Below are 19,738 nucleotides of genomic sequence, written 5' to 3'. Positions count from 1 at the left end.
CACATTTCTGCAGTCTTCAAAGTAATACATATTTATAAATGCAGAAGAAGAGAATAAAGTCTCTATAATATTACTTTTGACAATTACAGCTATGTTTCACATTGATCATTCATTTATTTAGTGAATAAAAAGCATAACATTTTAGAAATTATTAAATGATTATGTTAATTCCATACTTATTTTCTAAAATGCCTTGTGCCATATACAGAACAATCTAAGGATATAAAGAAAGAATAGGATCCACAGTCCTTTCTATACAGCTTTAGCACACACAGATTTTGAATGCTCAACCATGAGCCTCTAAAGATGGACCAGATAATTTATAGGCACTCATGAAAATCTAGTGGGCAGATTACCATTGTCTGCTGGTGTTTGAGAGTAACCCTGCCACCCATGTGCTATGGTCATTTCCCAATCATTTCTTCACCCAAATTTGTCCAAACTAATTAGATGCTGTGACTTAACGTAACAGCGGAATTGTCCTTTGTGCTAGCGTTGGTAATGCATCTTCTTTATTTATTTTTCAACAGAAATAATGAAATAAAATAGGATACAGAAAATAAAGAGGAAGGGATACAAAAGAAAAAATACAATTATAGGGTACACATTATCGGGACATAAAAAGAATATATTAATACAAAAGGTTCACATAGTAAACAGTACATTGTACAATGGAATAGCTAGCATATACATAACAATACATTGGAAAATTACAAAATTGCAGGGAAACATTATAATTAGACCCTGGATTTTGCTTCCCAATATCTGGTCCATCCAAACCATCTAATAAAAAGATTAGAAACGGAGGAGTAAAATACTCCCGCCGTCTCAAACTCTTAATGGGATTGCACATCTTTCTCAATAGCATCTAAACTGGGAATATAAGGTAAACGCCAGTGTCGTGCCAACAGTAATTTAGTGGCTAGGAGAACATGACTCAGAATATAACGATCATTATTGGTCAGACCACCATGATACAAATGGAATAATGCTATTAATGGATGAGGTGAGATAGAAACATTCAGTATTTTAGAAATGTGAGCAAACACTGATGACCATAAAGCCTGGATACGAGGGCATGACCAAAATATATGGGCCAAAGAGCCCAGTTTTCCACAGTTACGCCAACATAGGTTGGATTGGGAGGGCCAGAGGGTATGCATTAATACTGGTGTGAAATATAAATGATGAAGCAATTTGTGGGAGTGTTCGGCGTGGGAAATGCACTTAGGCTAAAACAAGTTCGGAATATGATATGCCAGTCTTCCTCAGGTATTATACATGAAAGGTCTGCCTCCCATTTCAATAAAGATTTAAGTTTGGTAAATTCGTGGGGGTTAGTTAAATATAAATACCATCAAGTAATACCACCTCTATCTCCTATCTTACTTAATCGATCAACAAGGAATTTGGGTAATCTCTGCACAATATGTGGAGAAAGAGTAATACTACCAAGCCAATGTTTTAATTGTAGGTACTTATAAAAGTCTCTGGAAGGGAGAGAGAAAAGTGATTGAAGCTGGGTATATGATAACAAGGAATCGGGAGCAGTTACGTCAGCCAAGGTAAAGATTCCTCGGGCTCTCCAAGTGTCAAAAGATAAATTCGGGATCAAGGTGGCTAGGCCCTCAAGGCAAAAGTTAGTAGAGGGGAGAAGAACATCCGATGTTATCATGGCTAATTCTAGCCATGCTTTACGGGAGTAGGAAACAGACACTCACTTTCCTATAGCCTGCACCGAAACCGAAGAGGGGAGCCAAAGACAATCTGTAAGAGGGAATGGGAAAACCATACTACATTCCAAAAGAACCCATGATTTTGGATCCATCTGGCTAAACCATGCGTTAAGTTGGGAAATCATCGTAGCTAGTTGATAACACCTTAAATCAGGGTAAGCTTATCCCCCCCTCCGATTTCGGATAAGACATAATCTTCCTAGCTAATCTAGATTTCTCACCTTTCCATATATACTTAATAAATACAGCATGAAACCTGTTAAGAACTATTTTGGGGACTAACAAAGGGATAGTCCTAAATACATTTAGAATTTTCAGTAAAATCACCATTTTAATGGCCGATATTCGACCCAACCAGGTAACATTTAGCATCATCCAGTCGGTCATTAATAACGTGACACCTCGCAACAGGGGTAAATAATTAGCCGAAATTAAACTATTAGTAGTGGGAGTTAAATGGATCCCAAGGTACTTGATACTATTCTCTTGCCAGGAATATGAATAGTCTGATTTTAGGGATTGTAATATTACTGGAGAAAAATTAATAGGTAAAGCTTCGGTTTTAGAACCGTTTAATTTATAATAAGATACTTTAGAGTAGGATTCGAGTACTGAATGCAAGCATGGTAGAGATGTATCAGGGTTCGTAAGGGTCAGAAGTACATAATCTGCAAACAAACAAACTGATTTTATATGTCTGACCAAATAAAACTGGATCTTGAATAGAATGGTGAGATTGAATAGTCTCTGCCAAAGGTTCAATTGCTAATGCGAACATCAGTGGGGATAATGGACCTCCCTGGCACGTACCATTTGTAATCAGAAATACTGATTACAAAATACAGTTTACAAAAACTCTGGATGAAGGGTTGGAGTATAATGCTGCGATCGATGACAGTGCTAGACCCCTGAAACCAAATTTGTGAAGAACAGCACAAAGAAACCCCCAGTGCAACCTGTCAAGTGCCTTCTCGGCATCTAATGATAACATTATAATTTCGGAGAAGGCATCAACAATATCGATCACTCGTCTCATGTAGTCAGGAGACTGGCGGCCTTGAACAAATTCTACCTGGTCATGATGGATAAGGGTAGAAAGTAAAGGATTAATCCTATTTGCTATTAATTTAGCATAAATTTTGACATCTGTATTAAGGCGCGCAATTGGACGATAATTAGGCAGCATAGCCAAATTTTTCCCCAGTTTAAGGAATGCAACTATTCTTGCCTCTAACATTTCCTTTGGGAAAGACCCCACCCTGGAAGCCTCATTAAACAACTGGACTAGAAGTGGAGATAAAGGGGCTTTCTACAAAAGGAGAGATTTAATAACAAATTCAACTTCCTCTCTGGACCATGGTTGCTCAAGTGAGCGAATTGTGTCGAAGTCTAATGAAGGCAATTTTATATTTTCCAAAAAGTTTGCTATGTCAACCTTCGTTGGTTGGTGGACAAGGTGGTATAGTACTCAGGAAAAGCATCAGCTATAGAGAAAGGATCCAATATTTTCCTGCCTTCTACAGTAGATATCAATCTAATAAGGTCCTTCACTCGTTTACCCCTTAATTTCCTTGCAAGCATATGGCCTGCCCTGTCCTCCTGAACATAAAATGTTTGCTTTAATCTGAATAGCGCTTTGTGAACCTCTTTCAGTGCTAACGCATGCCATTCCTCCCAAAGTTTAAGAAGTTTACGATAGATTTTATCATTGGAAGGGTCAGTCTTATGTTTAAATTCTACGTCAGTAAGTCAGGATTCTATATCAGCCTGGAGAGACGCTGCAATCTTGCGCATACGTGCCGCTGCTTGAATGGCCGACCTCCTTACCACTGCTTTTAAAGCACACCAGAATGTGAGGGACGTATTCTCTGGGTCATTAATCTACAAGAATAGAGAGAGGGAGCTGGCTATAGTTTTTTTAATTTTAAATTTAGAAGGAGATGTTCACCCAACCGCCAGGGACCAGGAGGGGTTCTGGAGCGAGGAGCATCCCAATAAAGGGTTAACACTGCATGGTCGGACCAGGTAACCGGCAATATAGAGGTTTGAGTAATATACTGAAGTGTCCATTTATCAGAGAGGGCTAGGTCAATATACGAATAAGATTTATGAACGTGAGAATAGAAGGTGTAATCTCTTTTACCTGGCTGTTTGGCCATACATCGTACAAATTGTATTCACATAAGACACGTCTAAACATACGGGAGTGTTCCTGAGTAGGACGGGAGTGAGCTTTAATTTTTATAGAAGATTTATCAAGATAGGGGTCTAAAACCATATTAAAATCTCCCAGGATAAAAATTAACCCTTTACTATGAGATTGGAGAACCATACAAAATTTCCTAATAAAAGTGGTTTGTTTGGTATTTGGGGCATATATTGATGCAATTGTCACCTGTTTACCCTCTAAGACACAGGTTCTCAAATGGTCCTCAGGACCCCACACAGTGCATGTTTTCCAGGTCTCCTCACAATCACAAATTAAATAATTTGCTTCACCTGTGGATCTTTTAAAATGTGTCAGTGAGTAATGAATACACCTGTGCACCTGCTGAGTGACCTGGAAAACGTGACCTGTGTGGGGTCCTGAGACCGAGTTTGAGAACCACTGCTCTAAGAGACCTATGAGTATTAAATAACTGCCTTCTTGGTCAGTTATCTGGTCCTGCATAACAAAATTACAAAAGTTAGAAAAAAGTATTGCGACCCCCGCTTTCTTAGAGGGTCCATTAGACATATAACATTTGGAAAATTTGGAATCTGAGAATTGGGGAGGGGAAGAATGGAGGAAATTAGTCTCCTGTAATGCAACGATATGAGCCTTAGCTTGGGCAAAATATTTGAGGGCCAATCTCCTCTTATTAGGGGAATTAAGACCCTTAGTGTTCAGTGAAAGAATATTAATCATTTGACAAAAACATGAACATGCTGAAAACCATTTCACAGATAAACATAACAATAAAATATTGATCAGTGTACCGGGAAGAAAGGAAAAAAAAAAAAGGCTTACAAAAGATAATAAATAATAAGTACATACATAAAAGAAGTGAAAATAGTACCTATAAGGAACTACAAGAGACCGCCTCCAGTGGCGGCACATTGAGGATATGTGGCAGAGAAAATGAACCTCCATCGTTCAAAATACAACCATACCTAAAAAAAGGAAGTAGTACAAATTACAATGTAAAATAGTAACCTAACGTCGTCCCAATATATCCTGGACCCAGGAAAGCCAAAAAACTATTACAAATCTGCATATTAATTGGGGGTATGGGTCTCCATATGACAAAAAGGAACTAATCTAAAGGTAGTGGTATGCGAGATATTACATTAAACCAATAGAAGATTCCATAAGATAATTTACCTCAACAGTAGAAATGGACCAATAGCATTTTTATATCCCAGAATCAGAATTGGGGAACAAAACAAATCACAATTTCCACAACTGTTGCTGAAGAAAACAATTAAATTCTTATAACAATAGTTGAAGACAGTGGAAACAATAACATAAAGGTTATTGTCAATATCAACAATGATCGCAACCTACTACAATGCATACACACTCAAATGAATATAAGGTTACATAGAACCCCCCAGAAACATAATATAAATTGAGACTACAGAATTGTAATAGAAATGAACAGAGGCATATATGAAAGGATATCATATCGATGAAGCCGCCTGCGACCATTTCCGTTCCATCCGTGGACTGCCTGGTATCTTCAACGAAATGTCCTGTAAATTCCAGGATACCAAAAGTTGTATACCATCTTCTGGGGAAGAAATTACGTTAATGGAGCCATTTCTTAAGCCCCATCGATAAGGAATATCCACTTTTGGAAGTCACCAAGAATTGGAGTGGAGAGTTCTGATGGTCTAGCTGCACAAAGTATTGATTCTTTGACATGGAAATAATGGAGACACATTAAGGTGTCCCTAGAGGCTTCAAGTGGTGCAGTACGCGCCTTGGGTAAATGATGAATGCGATCCAGGAGGAAATCAGTAATCGGGGTGGTCAGGAGCAACTTCATAAATAACTGTGGCATATTCCTTCAGGTCTGTATTGGAGACTGACTTCCGGGATACCGTGGATTTTGATATTATTGCGTCTGGACCTGTCTTTGAGGTCCCCCATCTTGCTCTTGAGTGAGATCACTTCTGCCTGAAGTTCCTCACGTTGGGTGATAAATTCGTTGTGGGATTTAACCACTTCCTCCTATTTATTTTTGAGGTGATCAGTGTGAGTTCCCAAGTCATCAACTGATCATTGGCACGTTTGGAGAGCAGCTTTGAAATCAGCATAAATATCTGCTTAAAAATTTGCTAGCAGCAGCTTCATAGACCCCATTGTAAGGGGGGCGCCATCCGCCATATTGCTCTGTTGCAATGACAGAGGGGTGGAGTAGTCAAAAGGTGCACTGAGCGCAGACAGCTGTTTAATACTCTTATCTTGTGCTGGGCTAACTTTAGAAAGCCAAGACGATGGTGAAGGTTTAAAAAAAACTCACTGGGGAACAGCTTCTGGGGGGGGAGTTCTGACCTGTAGGAGCCATGGTGAGGCAGGCAGCAATCCGACAGAAAAGCAAAGAGAGTCAATAAATACATATATCAGAATCAATGCAGACTGCGGTGTAATTTGTGTTTCAATAAAGAATCATATCATATCACACAAGGAACGATGGAGGTCATCAGCATAGTTAACGCAGAAACATTTTCCAGGTAGCCAGATCAGGAGTGGTGCTGATGGCAGTAATAATAATAAAGTGATGAGCTAGTAGGTTGTTATAAAGTGAGCGATTCAGCCTGCACAGCTTTTTATGTTGGGCCAGAATGATCACTGTAGATATTCCAGATGAGTATCTCTATAGCAGCCCCTGTATGTCTAGGAGACAGAAATCAACAGTGTTTGCCCTCTATGCAGCAACAGCTGAAAACAATATAGCCGCCCCCTCTGTGAGGCCTGAGCAGGGATCCAAACAGAGGACCGCAGTAAGAGGCAGTGGGGACTGTGTAGGGTGATGCCGGATGACTTGTCTGGCAGCAGGGGTCCGAGATCTAAACAAAGCGGCAGCCGCTGACCGTAGGCACCTCACAGGGATACAGGCACTGGGTGCGTGTGCGATGCTGTGGAGTAGAGAGGAGGGTGCACCAGCAACCTTCGGAGCCTTCTCAAAGTCAAGCTGCGCCGTGGGCGGGGAGACCAGCTGCTCCGCTCACCCAGATATGTGCGCCAGCAAGAGCGGTAAGGTTCCGTTGGCGGCACCACAGGAGAGGTAAGTCCCAGGCAGGAAGATGGTGGCTATAGATGTCCGGGGGAGGCCTCCACACAGAGCCGTCGATCCACAAGGTCAGCTACACACTACACACAGCTACACCAGTCAGGAAGGCACTCGGGCAGTTAGTAGAACACCGGGCATGTAGGGAGAGAGTACCCAATAAGGTGGAAGCAGATTGGGGTCACTTCTCCAGAGATCACTGTGGAGTTCAGAAAAAGGCTTCCACATCTTAGGCTACCAAGCCACGCCCCGCATCTTCTAACTAAATTATCAGTATGAAAGGAAACATCTAGATGGATAAGAGTATTATAATTAGATGAGGTTAAGTGTATTGGCAGAACCTTTAGATGTTGATATAGATGTCAGCAGTGTGTGAGGGAGCTCAGGGCCTGATTCAGACCCATTCGCTAGGATGCGTTCGCACGCAGCTGTCAGCTGAGTGCAAATCCCACGATCGCTGGCAAGGCAGTAGCACGCCCACTATGTCTTACCGTGCGATCGCGGTATGTATTTAGATGCTCACCAGCCTGACACAAGATGCTCACTTTCCCTTAATAACACACATCATCTCCAGGAAATGTATTAAACAATCGGTAACATCGAGTAACATCAGACCCATACGCAGCTCTTGTGGCTGACCATACCCTACCAAAAGCACTGCGAGTGCTGCTGTGTGGAATTCACCCATGTGACGTGTATGCTGATGCTGTGTCTTAATTATGCACACCCCTGAAACTGCGTTCAGATGCACAGACACGCCTGCGTTCGCACCACCACACCCCCTTTACCATCGACCACCCCGTCACCACCCACAAATGGCATGACCTGTCACTCATTCTAGCAGAGCGTCTATGTACAGGGTGCCAACGCTTCCCGATCGTATGGACTAGTTCACGCATGAGCACTGCATCTTGTATGCATGGGCAGATTGCAAACATCGGCAGGCTACGTGCGAACGCAGCATAGCGAACGGGTCTGAATCAGGCCCTCAGTCCACACAATGAACAACTGAAGCAGGTTTTGGTTTATTAACCAGACAGAATAGGATGCAGGGTAGCTCTAGGGTTAATCCTGGTGTGTAGTAGTTACACAATGTAGGAATACAACAGATCCAGCCAGGAACATATGTGGTTAATGTACTGTAGGTGGTGTACTCTGTAGTGAAGCACACACCTGTGTATATACTATATATATATATATATATATATATATATATATACAGTGGTGGCAGTGGAGTATATAATGTACTCAGTGGCGATAACACATTGTACCTGCAGGGTCTTTTCCAGTAATACACATTTTCCATTCAGGAGACACTCAGGGCCACGTACATTGCTGTGTGGGACAGAGAAAGGAAGACAAGCAGACAAGCTGCAGCAGCGCATTTTGTCTGGCCGGGTTGTAGGTCACGCTGTGATGTCATTGCACCTCTGTGCAGTACTGGGGTCGCGGCAACTTAAGAGAAGACAGCGTAGAGCTCCCTCTCTTCCTCCCTGAACCTTACTCAATGGTCTTCCTCTCCTCCCTTCTCTGACCATTCTCTTGACCTAATTTCCCACTATGTTAATACGCATCTGTGACTTCTACAACCTCCTTTTTTATTTCTCACCTTATCTCTCTCGCCCTTGTTCCTCTTCCAAGACAACCCTCACTCCACATAATCTTGATACCCACAACCATGATTGTTTTTATGCATCCCTTGACTTTTTTGTCTCTATTTCCTGCCCTGATATGGCTGCTTCTCCCTATAACTCTACCCTTACTTCTGCCCTTGCCTCAGCTCTGGTGGATGCTTTCAATCAGTGACCGTCTTCACCACAGTCCTGGCACTCAAGCTTACCTGCTACCTCCAAAGATATTCCTGCATTGCAGAAGGGCATTGGAGAAAATCTTGTTCACTCTCTGATATCCTTCACTTCCAATGCATGCTCTCCTTACAGCTCTGTTCTTTCTCTTTCCAATCATTCCTATCTCAAATCTATCATCTCCTCCCAATCATCCAAACCTCTCAGTCACCTTCAACTCCCTCCTTTATCACCCCCATTCTCACCTTTACTCTTCCTTCACAGCCCCGGATGTTTCTACTTTATTTTCCTCCAAAATCTCAGCTATCCATCAGATTGTCATATCATAATCCTTTTCTTGCACCACCTCCTTCTAATGCTGACCAATCTACCCTTTCTTTATTCTTACACATAACAGGTGGAGTCTGCTCCCTGCTATCATCCTCTTCCCTCTCTACTTGCCCCCTAGTCCCTGTAGCTTCCCACCTCCTTTGCATCATCTATCATTGCTTACTCCCACCTTGCTCACCTTTCTTTCCACTGGCGTTGCCCTGTCCTCTTTTAAACATTCAATTTTCTCTCCCATTCTTGAAAAACTCTCTCTCAATACTCTCTAAATTTTTAACTACTGCTCCATTTCCAACCCTTTGTCTCCAAACTCTTGGCATCTTTTTTGTCTTCAAATGCCTGACCATTTTCCTTTTCCCAAATCCTTTCTTGACCAGCTTCAATATGATTTCCCTTGAACTCCTCGGCAGCTCCCTGGCAGTCCCGTCTGCGATATTGACACACGATGTTTATACGATCTCACATACGATGCATCGCGCATCCGACTGTCCGAGCGGCGTCATTTGTTAAAAAAAAATACTGATGCACGCACAGGGAGATCCATGATACAAGCATATCCCTTTAATAAAATAAACTCAGATGCAGGGATGGTTCAGTGAGAACCATCCGTGCATCTGTGAAAAAAAAAAATGTTTAAAAAAAAAATGGCATCCCCCCCAAAGAGCAACCAGCCCCTGGCTTTTAGTGACCCAGTGCTGGTTGTGCAACATATGGGGGACAAACGACGTAGGGGTTCCCCATATGTATGCACAACCAGCACCAGGCTAGTCAGAACCAGCCCTGGTTGCCAAAATATGGGGGGGACAAACGGCATAGGGGTCCCCCATATTCTGCGCAACCAGCACTGGGCTCTGATCCAGTCCTGGTTCTGGAAATACAGGGGGAAAAAATGTGTAGGGTCCCCCTGTATTTTCCAGAACCAGCACTGGACTTTCTAGCCAGGGGAGCCCTTTCACCAGGCCCCCCAGCCAAAGCATCAACCCTGACCGCTAGTCAACCCAGGCCGGGGATACCTGGGGAGCTGGGGACCCTCCCAATATCGGCACCCCTGGGGCGGTGGGTGCCGTGTTGATAGTGTATAAGTGTAGTGTAAAAAAATAAGTGAAAACATTATCTTTATGAGAAGAATTGCAGGTCCCAACAAGCCTTCACTGCTTTCTGGTACTTTGAGAACAACAAGTACCAGCATTTGGGGCATTAAGGGACCACTGGTACCTGTAGTTCACCTGTAAAGAAATATTTAAATAAACACAATACACACACACCGTGACAGTATAATTTTAATACATACATACATACATACACACTCACACATACTCACCTATATTACCTGGACTGGTCCTCTTGTCCCTGTATGCATTCTTGATTTTGGTAAAACAAAAACACAAGAAAACCGACCCACGAACTAGGTACCAACCACGATGGTTGATAACTCCCGAATGAAGAGCTCAGACATGGCTTTTCCTTTTGTAGTGCCATGTCTGAGCGTTCATTGGCTGAGAGAGGTAAGCCCCAGCCTCTCTTAGCCAATAAACTGCTCCCGCCATTGACTACAATGCAGTCTGGGGTGCCCTCTTTGGTCCATGTAAGCATACATGAGTAGAAAAAAAGTGTAATTAAATGGCAAGGATTTGCTCTTTATGGAGCCCGACATAAATATGTACAAATGGAGTATCTCTTATGTTTATACAGTTGGGATTTCTCATGGTCTAAGGTCAAACACTGTGGATTCGCCTTTGTAATATATTAAAGTGATATGCCATTTGTAACACTAATATTGTATCTTACGCTATTAGAGTAATTGCAAAAAATATAAATTTTATGTAATATGCACAGTTGCAGGCATTTTAACACACCTGCTTTGCATATTGCACAAATTGTGTACTTTTTATGGAAGCGTGAATCGTCAGTGACATAACTGCTACACACTGGCCGATGTGCCCGATATTGTCTAGTGTGTACCCGGTATAAGTGTTTGCCGTATATTGTGTCCAACTCTACTTGCGCCCTAGTGGATGGAACTAAAGATGGATGATTTGCCATAAGGCTTTAACTGCTTGCTCCCAGGGTGCAAGATAATGTGACAATGAAAATTTACTTTATCTAGAAATTGTGTGTTCTAATTTTGTTTCAAATTACAACTGTAATTAAACTGAATTTGTTGTATTTGGTCTTTTTAAAGATTGAAGAATTCAGACGATTGAGGTTGCATGTAAAAGGAGCAGATCTTGAGGATGAAAGTGATGGAATATTGGCTGATAACTTTAGATCAACCCAACCTCTGAGCGACAGGATTATACGAGCTGCCTTTCAATAAATGGAGGTGACATTACCTGCAAGTAAGTATGGTGGAAAGTGTCTCAAGTTGTAAATCTATTAAACTATGATCAATTTGCAGAGAAAACCCCCCAGAAAATACTACATATTATCATTAATTTTCATATGAAGGCAAATGTAACATGTGGGATATTAGATTTGTTTAACCATTTAATGTGGATAATAAAAATAACCATATGACAGTAAAATGTCACTACCATGGGGATGCGGTCAATATCCCAACCGCGGGGATTCTGGATTGTCAGAATCCCAGTGCCAGCATCCCAACTGCCGGAATCCCATAAGTAAGTAGTTGGGTTATGGGGAGGGTTAGCATTAGTGTTAGATTTAGGTACTAGGGGAAGTGTTAGGGTTAGGCACTAAGGGAAGAGGGTTTGGTTTAGGGTGCGGGGAGGAGGAAGTTAGGTTCAGGCACTAGGGGGGAGGTTAGGTTCAGGCATCAGGGAGGGTTAGGGTAGGGAGAGGGGGAGGGTTAGGATACCTACTGACAGATGTCTGTATCCTAACCCTATCGGGGTGCTGGCGTTGGGATGCTGACCGCTGGGATCCTGAGTGCCGGCATCCCGTACCTTGTATACAACTTCACAATCTCTCATTCTATGACCATAGAAGCATTCAAATAAATGAGTATATTCACAAAGATTATTAAGAATATTTAGCAGGTTACTGGTAAGGCTTTAAATCAAAACTAGGGCCCAAATGTACATATCATTATTTTCTCTGTTTATTCCGATATAGGAAGATTGAGTGTGAGACTCATCATTGCTGGAACCATAGTAACTGAAGACTTTGTTGGAGCACTAAGTAAACCTTATGTTATGCATTGTATAAGAGTGGTCTGTTAAGGAGGAGAAAACCATTGTTAGTTACATACTGTAATATTTACATATGTCCAGTACTCTGATTTATTGAGTAAATTGCCTTGAGGCATCACAAGGCAATTTCATTAGATCTTTGAAGACCATGTTCCCTCTAGTGTTATGGAATGAGAAGAAAGTACCAGATATTACTTTTTGCAATATGGATGTTATTGTGTAATATGTAGATACTGTATGTTCAGGTGCCAATGATGCTGGAAACTGACTGATCTTACTTGACAATGGTTATAATTGTTTTCATTTTTTTAGTAAATGTTCTACTGATCAATAAGTATCTGTGTGTATGGCCACAGGGTACTAGAAACAAAGGTATAAGCATAGTGTGTTACAGATATGACTGCAAAACCCAAACTTATTTTTCTAGACATACTGTATCCTCATGAACCTTCATTTTATATATTGGCAGCCCCTTCCAAGAGCTCTATCCATTGTTTTTAGAAGTGGAAGAAAAGTCAAATACAGCGTAAACTATGGTATTTTAGAAATAGATACAATCAGAAATATACAGGTTCCAACAAATATGTCCTCACACTGTGGCTTCAGTGGCACCAGGTCCCGGACAACTTGGCCATGTTCTTGCTCAAAATGGGCATCTTATTTGCTTAAATGAAACATCTTTTTGCAACAAAATTACTTTGCTAGATTGCACTGATCAATTTAATGTGCAACACTTGTACATCTGTATGTGAATGCGTCTGAATCTGTATACGAAGTCCTACGATGCAGCGACCGCAGCTTTTTTTCACACCACTGCGCTTCACCTGAGACTTTGTACGTGTGTAACACTAGTTCCTGTGCAGTTGAAGTCGCAGCCCAGAGTCTCTACTAAACTCTGAGTGGTATTTTGCTGCATCTGCGATGCAAAGAAGATGAAAGATGAAAAGAAAACAACCGTACACTACGCTTCTTGGAGTGACGGGCGTCTTGTGCCAAATGGTGTATAGATGCTACTGTAGGTGTATAAGGACACATCTGTAGTGGTATGTTGGAAACCAGCCAGTTTCACATGTAATACTCAATTTTCCATATTATTCATATCCTGCTGTTAATACCATGAATTTATTATTGCTTACTCACAAATGTAAAGATGATAATAATACTTGTCCATATCTCTAAAAAGTGTGACCCAACTCATTGCGTATGATAATGGTGCTTCAGCCAATCAGCTCCCAATTGTCATCTGTTTAAAAAATGGCAGTTGGGAGCTGATTGGCCTGAGCACCATTTATCATACGCAACGAATTTTAAAACTCCATTGCGTATGATAAGATAACTGGGCCCATAAATATGTTAAGAGGTCTCAAAATTTAGTTCTCCCCAAACTTTCTTTCCCATGTGTTACTTGCTTGTCCTTTTTCCTTATCCCACTATACAGTATATAATATTTTTAAATTTAGAAAAACATTTTTTCCCAATTTGCCAGTTTACAAATTAGATTACATTTATACGCTGTGCTGTAAAAAAAGAATTCAATAAATTTTTTAATTGTTTAATAGATAAATGGTAAGATAAAATTAGATATTATCTGTAGTATTAAAAAAGAGACTTACAGTACAAAGAAACTGTAAAAATAATTGTCAACGTGTTAAAGGCATATAACTATAAGATAGTAGCGGGGACATGCATTTTAATTTTAACATGTTGTGTGAGCCGCTAATACAACACATCTGGTTAGGGGCAGCATGGTTGTGTATTGCTTACTCACAGCACTTGCATGAGCCATGGGTTCAATTAGAACCAGAACACTGTATGTGGAGTTTGTATGTTTTCTTCACATTTGTCTGGGTTTCCTCCAGTGTCTTTTCATTATCCAAAAACCTAGTGGTAGGTTAATTGGTATCTGGACCCATATGTGATATGTGTGTTAGGGAATTAATATATAAGTTTGATTGGGACTGCCGTCAATGATTACTTATTTTCTGCAGAATGCAGTGTAATATGATTGTTGCTATATAAACTAACAACAATAATAGCTCGACTCAAACAGCTGTAAATGATTACATAATCTCTGCAGAGTGCGGTGTAATATGATTGTTACTATATAAACTAACAACAACAATAATAATACTGTGAATGAAGTGAAATAATAAAGTAGTGTTCATATTATCAGGATACTGACATGTCAATAGACTAATTTTATTTAGGACAGTGAGCTAATGAGCTCTGATACAGGTCAAACATCTGTGACTGCTTTCTTTTGAGCTGCTATGACATAACTTGTCCTCAGGGGTGCCAAGAGTGGGGGCGAGCGAGTACGATCTATTTACCCGCACCCCCCTCTTCCTTACCTGTCAGCGGTAGTGTCACTACTCAGCCCAGCACATGCAACTGTGGGTTGGGCTGTGGTGGAACCAGGGAGGCTGCTGCAGCAGATCAGCAGCAGCAGTCTCCTCTGGCTGTGAGGGGGAGCGATCACACTCATCTCACCCCCTACTGGCTGAGGGGCACACAGCTCCACCCTGAGGAGAGCCCTGCTTTTTAATACTTTTAAGGAGGCGTGGCCATGTCTACTTACATTAGGCCACGCCTCCAAAGAAACCAGGGCCAGGCCAGCCTTTTTGCGGCTTTGCTTGTCCCACCCCTATAATTCCACTACAGTGCACTTTTTTTGTAAGGCTGCCAGACATATTCTGCTTGTAGGCAAATCTTTCAAAGGTTGAGTTTCACAGAACCTCCTATAGTGTTAGTGGTGATTATGGCTTTTTGCAGTTAACTGAATCTAGTACCTAAATGGGAATCGTCATGTAATTTTTTTCAAACATCCCAAAAATAAATTGCCACACATCTTACAATCCCAGAACTTTGCGTTTTCCGCATTGTGAAGTATAGAGGAGGGTAAAAGGTGATTTGCCAATTAATCATAGAAATCTCCCAACTAATCTCACTGGTTTCTAGATTCTAAATAGCTTTAGAATCAGTGAGATGTGTTAGATTTTCTGTTCCTTTTAAGGAATAATATATTTCATTGAGCACAAAAGACCCATAGAAGTGAATTGTTGATGAATGATGACATTCCACTGTAAATAAAGTTTAAAAATACTTTTCAAGCCCTAGCAGCTGTTGAAAGCTTGGACATCCTGGGAATTATGGGTTCAATATAATACAAACCTTGGCAGAAGTTGGGACAATGTAACTGTCCCTAAATTATTGGTTAATCTTTAATTCCACTGATTATCCACTATAATGATTGATATGTACTAATGTTTATGTGGAGATTTTTATGTTACAGTATAAAAAGTATACAGTAAATTCATAGTGTACTGTGGCAGTCAATGGGCTACTTTGAATTAGTGATGTAACCTGACCACCTTTGCTGCGCAAATCTGAACTTTAAATGACTGTGCTGAACTGAAATGTAATGCCATTCCTCCAAGGGTGTGTAACACCTCTCTATCCTATTCCCGTAACAACATCATACATAGTTCTTACTTTTTTAAATCTTTCAATCAAACATTCAATTATTAATTAATTTCCAATACTTATTTTATACAAATATAAACAAAAAGTAATGTGATAACATTAATAACCATTTCAGTCAGTCTGTGATTAGACAAAATAACTTTTATTTAAAGACATATCAGTGCTATCAGTGCTAATGTAGCATGCCTTACCAGACGCAAGGTAGAACTGTTCCACTGTGGCATTTCTTTGCTTTGTCCTCAGCACTATTGTTTTTAACAGGGCTGCAGATCAGTATTTGCTCAGCCAATCACAGGCATTAAGCATTGCTTGTGATTGGCTGAACTTTCCCATTCATTTCTGTGGACAATGCATTTCCATTGGCGTTTTTGTATCCTATTGAAATGCATTGTTTAATCAAATGAATGGGTGAAAACAGCTATTTGCTCAGCATAGTAAAGTAATCTGAAAAAATATATATATTTGTAACTATTTGGATGATTTATTCATTTTATATGGCTCTTTTTTGTTTTGGAGATGGGTTTGACCTTTAATAGATTTTTGCCTTATAGTACTATGGTAACTTTACTTGGAGGAGCGGAACTGAAAGATATAATTTATTTTCAGCATAATACAACCTAATACTGATTGTATTCACCCTGATAAACTTATTGGTGACTGTTGTGATTACAGATTTATTGAAGCTTCAACTACACTGTAGTTAATCAAGTTTGCATATCTCATACATATTTGTGTATTGTTTGTTGTAAATAAAGGCAACTTTGTAGCATATTTTAATACTTTGTATTTCTGAGGCCTTGTGCATTGCTGACGGTTATTTTGATTTAATGTTTTCATATTTGGATGTTTTTTTATGCTGTACAGTTACACAAATTAGTATAATATAAATGTATTTATTTGTTATTAGAAAAGCTTGTTTAATGTGTTACAATATTGATTTCACATTCAAGAATAAAAAAGTAACTGAATGTTTTGCTTTACATAATATTTCTTAAAAAATAATTGTATTTATCAGTCTTTATTATATTGACTCTATGGGCCTGATTCAGCAGCGTACGCAAATGCAATCGGTTACGGATCGTAGTTGCTAAAATATCCTATAAAGATACACACAATGCTGACCATGGTGCTCTCAGTGCAATCAACATATTATAAGTCGCAGCTGCCACAAAAGTATGTGTATAACTCTCCTAAACAACAGAAGCAACAAAAAGTGGCTGTGCATTCAAATAATACTGCAGAGTGAAGTATAAATATATGTTTACTAGTTAAAAAACATATAAAATGTGTAAATCAGTACAGATTGAAATGAGGATAATTCATGAAAATAAACATATACATAAAAATGACGTACAAATCTCCAGTTATGAGGATATTGTAAATAATATATTGCATACATAAAAAATAAATAACAAAATAACAGAAGTGTTAATCAAATGTAGCTAGTCACTTTCCTGATGATAAACTGGGAGAAAAGGCAACAGTTGTTGCAATAGTTGTTGTAATCCACATGATGACGTGCGAATTGCACTGTGTGTTTAAATTCCACACTCCCAGTGATCAATCCATAGTTTAAATGAGGTACACGGTGAATAAGGTATATAGAATTCAATGTTCTGTTATTTTGTGTTTTATTGTTATTTATGCAACATAGAATTTACAATATCCTCATAACTGGAGATTTGTACGTCATTTTTATGTATATGTTTATTTTCATGAATTATCCTCATTTCAATCTGTACTGATTTACCCATTTTATGTTTTTTAACTAGTAAAAATATATTTATACTTCACTCTGCAGTATTATTTGAACGCGCAGCCACTTTTTGTTACTTCTGTCGCTAAAATATCCTAATGTTTTCCAAAGCACAGCTGACATAAAGATGCCCACTGCTTCCTTCTCACATCCGTCCAATGTTTCATTCCTGCATAAACATCGGTATCATTGACGCACATCAAGCAGTCAGGCAGCATGTACGGCAGTTCTGACCAGCTGCAAACACTGCAGCTCTTCTCATGCTGCAAATGCAATCACCATGGGAAAATTTATGCACGCCAATGAAATGGCGTTGAAATGATCAGACACCCCTGTGTTTACTTAACCACCCCCAAACGCTGACCACATGACACTCACTTTCCGAGTTGCTCCTCTGTGCATATGTAATCCCAATGCAATCGCCTCTTGCGCAGTGCGACTTACATACATGTGCTATGGTAAATAATCGCTCAGACTGCGCAAACATCAGCATTGCATCCGCTGCTGAATCAGGCTCTATATGCAGTAATTGATTAAATAAGATTTTCTTTTAAAATCTCCAGAATTACAAAAGCAGTCTCCAGAATTTGGGAGTTTGGCTATAAAGCCACTCTTTTAATTCAATATTTAGAGATAAATTTACACCCATATACCCATATACTTAGAACATTTATAATTTAATTTGAAAATTTAGTTGTTTTTTTTAATATACTGTAGCTATACACATAGTTCCCTTCCCAGCCAAAGAAAGGGTAACTTGAAGTGTGGACATGGAATACAGAACATTAAAAAATATCCATTATACAGTATGTGTCTGTCCTCTTAACTGTAATGGGTAGACTATTGCTGCATACACAAGTAAAGATTTTCTGACCAACCATCCAACTAGTTGATTGGTTGGAATGAAAATCTGGTAAAGTATGATAGCAAATGACAATCAGCAATTTGCTCCCAACCGCCAGAAAATGGACAATAACTGTTGTTTGAACAAATTGTTTAGATCAAACATTTAACAAACTTGTCTGACGATCATTTTCATCTGTTTTCTGGCATTTAGGAGCAAATTGCTGATTGTCATTTGCTTTCATACATTACCAAATTTTCATTCCAATCAATCAACTAGTGGGATGGTTGGACAGAATATCTTTACGTGTGTATGCAGCTTAAGGTTTAGGATCTCCCAGAATTGGTAACTTATAGCAGAAAACATTACACTTATACAATATTTTATCCTTGTGCAACATTTAGATTTCTAAAGACATTTTGGGTTATTCCCAATAGGAAATTCCCACAGTGCAGGATTTGATCTTTTTTCCTGTTTTATAAACCTTTGTACAGATCTTATAGTGTGTTTAGTATTTTCATATTAGATTTCATGTTTTTAATGTTTTCATGTAGATATATCTGAATAAAAAACTTTGTGAAATGTGACATGTCTTGTTTTTGTAATGACTTTTTAAAATATTAAGCTGAAATAGGACTATAATTCCTGTACATAAAGTTGAATACAATAAGGCTGAGGGGGAGATCATCAAGTCTTGGAGAGTGATAAAGTGCAGAAGTTGCTCAAAGCAACCAAAAGCTTCTAACTTATTTATCTAGCGGATGTGGTCTAATAGATCGACAATAAAAAGGGCGACAGTGTGTAGGTTGACACCAAATGGTCGACAGTCAGTTGGTTGACAGGGAGAAAATGTTGACATGGAAGTAGGTCGACAGGTACAAAAGGTCGACAGGGTCAAAAGGTTGAGATGTGAATGGTTGACACATTTTTTTTCTAACCCTAATCTTCACTCTAAACCTAAGACTCCCCTTGGTGCCTAAACCTAACCATCCTAAATTGGGTAAGTATCTAACCCTAACCGTCCCTCCTAGAGCCTAACGCTAACCCCCGGTGAGTGCACAACCCTAAAAAACATAAAAAATTAACCATTTGTACCTATCAACATTTTGTGTCAACATTTTGTACCTTTTTATTGTTGGTCTTTCAAATGGAACCCTATCTAGCAAAGTCTTTTACCTCCTAATGATAGGCAGGTGGCTCAAACAGACACTTCAAAGCCTAGGTTCTCAAGTCCTTAAAACTGATGTTTACTAGAATATACATAGACAGAGAATGTTTCTTAATAAGAAAAGGATGTCAATAAAATATTTGCACAGATGTACAGTGCCGCTTGGAATGTGTGGGTGTCATCCAACTTCA

General features: G+C 39.6%; 1 protein-coding gene across 1 annotated transcript in view; it reads left to right on the top strand.

Moving 5' to 3' along the window:
* CA8 (carbonic anhydrase 8 (inactive)) overlaps window positions 1-13,162 on the top strand; it is a 121,004-nt gene extending 107,842 nt beyond the window's left edge. The window contains exons 8-9 of the mRNA XM_088469353.1: window positions 11,327-11,483; window positions 12,220-13,162. Of these exons, the coding sequence (XP_088325479.1) occupies window positions 11,327-11,461 (135 nt within the window). The 3' untranslated portion in view covers window positions 11,462-11,483; window positions 12,220-13,162. The remainder of the gene's footprint in view (window positions 1-11,326; window positions 11,484-12,219) is intronic.
* Window positions 13,163-19,738: the final 6,576 nt, after the last annotated feature.

Source organism: Taudactylus pleione, unplaced genomic scaffold (assembly GCF_031769625.1).
Source record: "Taudactylus pleione unplaced genomic scaffold, aTauple2 ptg000090l, whole genome shotgun sequence".
NCBI classification, from domain to species: Eukaryota; Metazoa; Chordata; class Amphibia; order Anura; family Myobatrachidae; genus Taudactylus; species Taudactylus pleione.
This window is presented reverse-complemented; position numbering and strand designations above follow the sequence as displayed.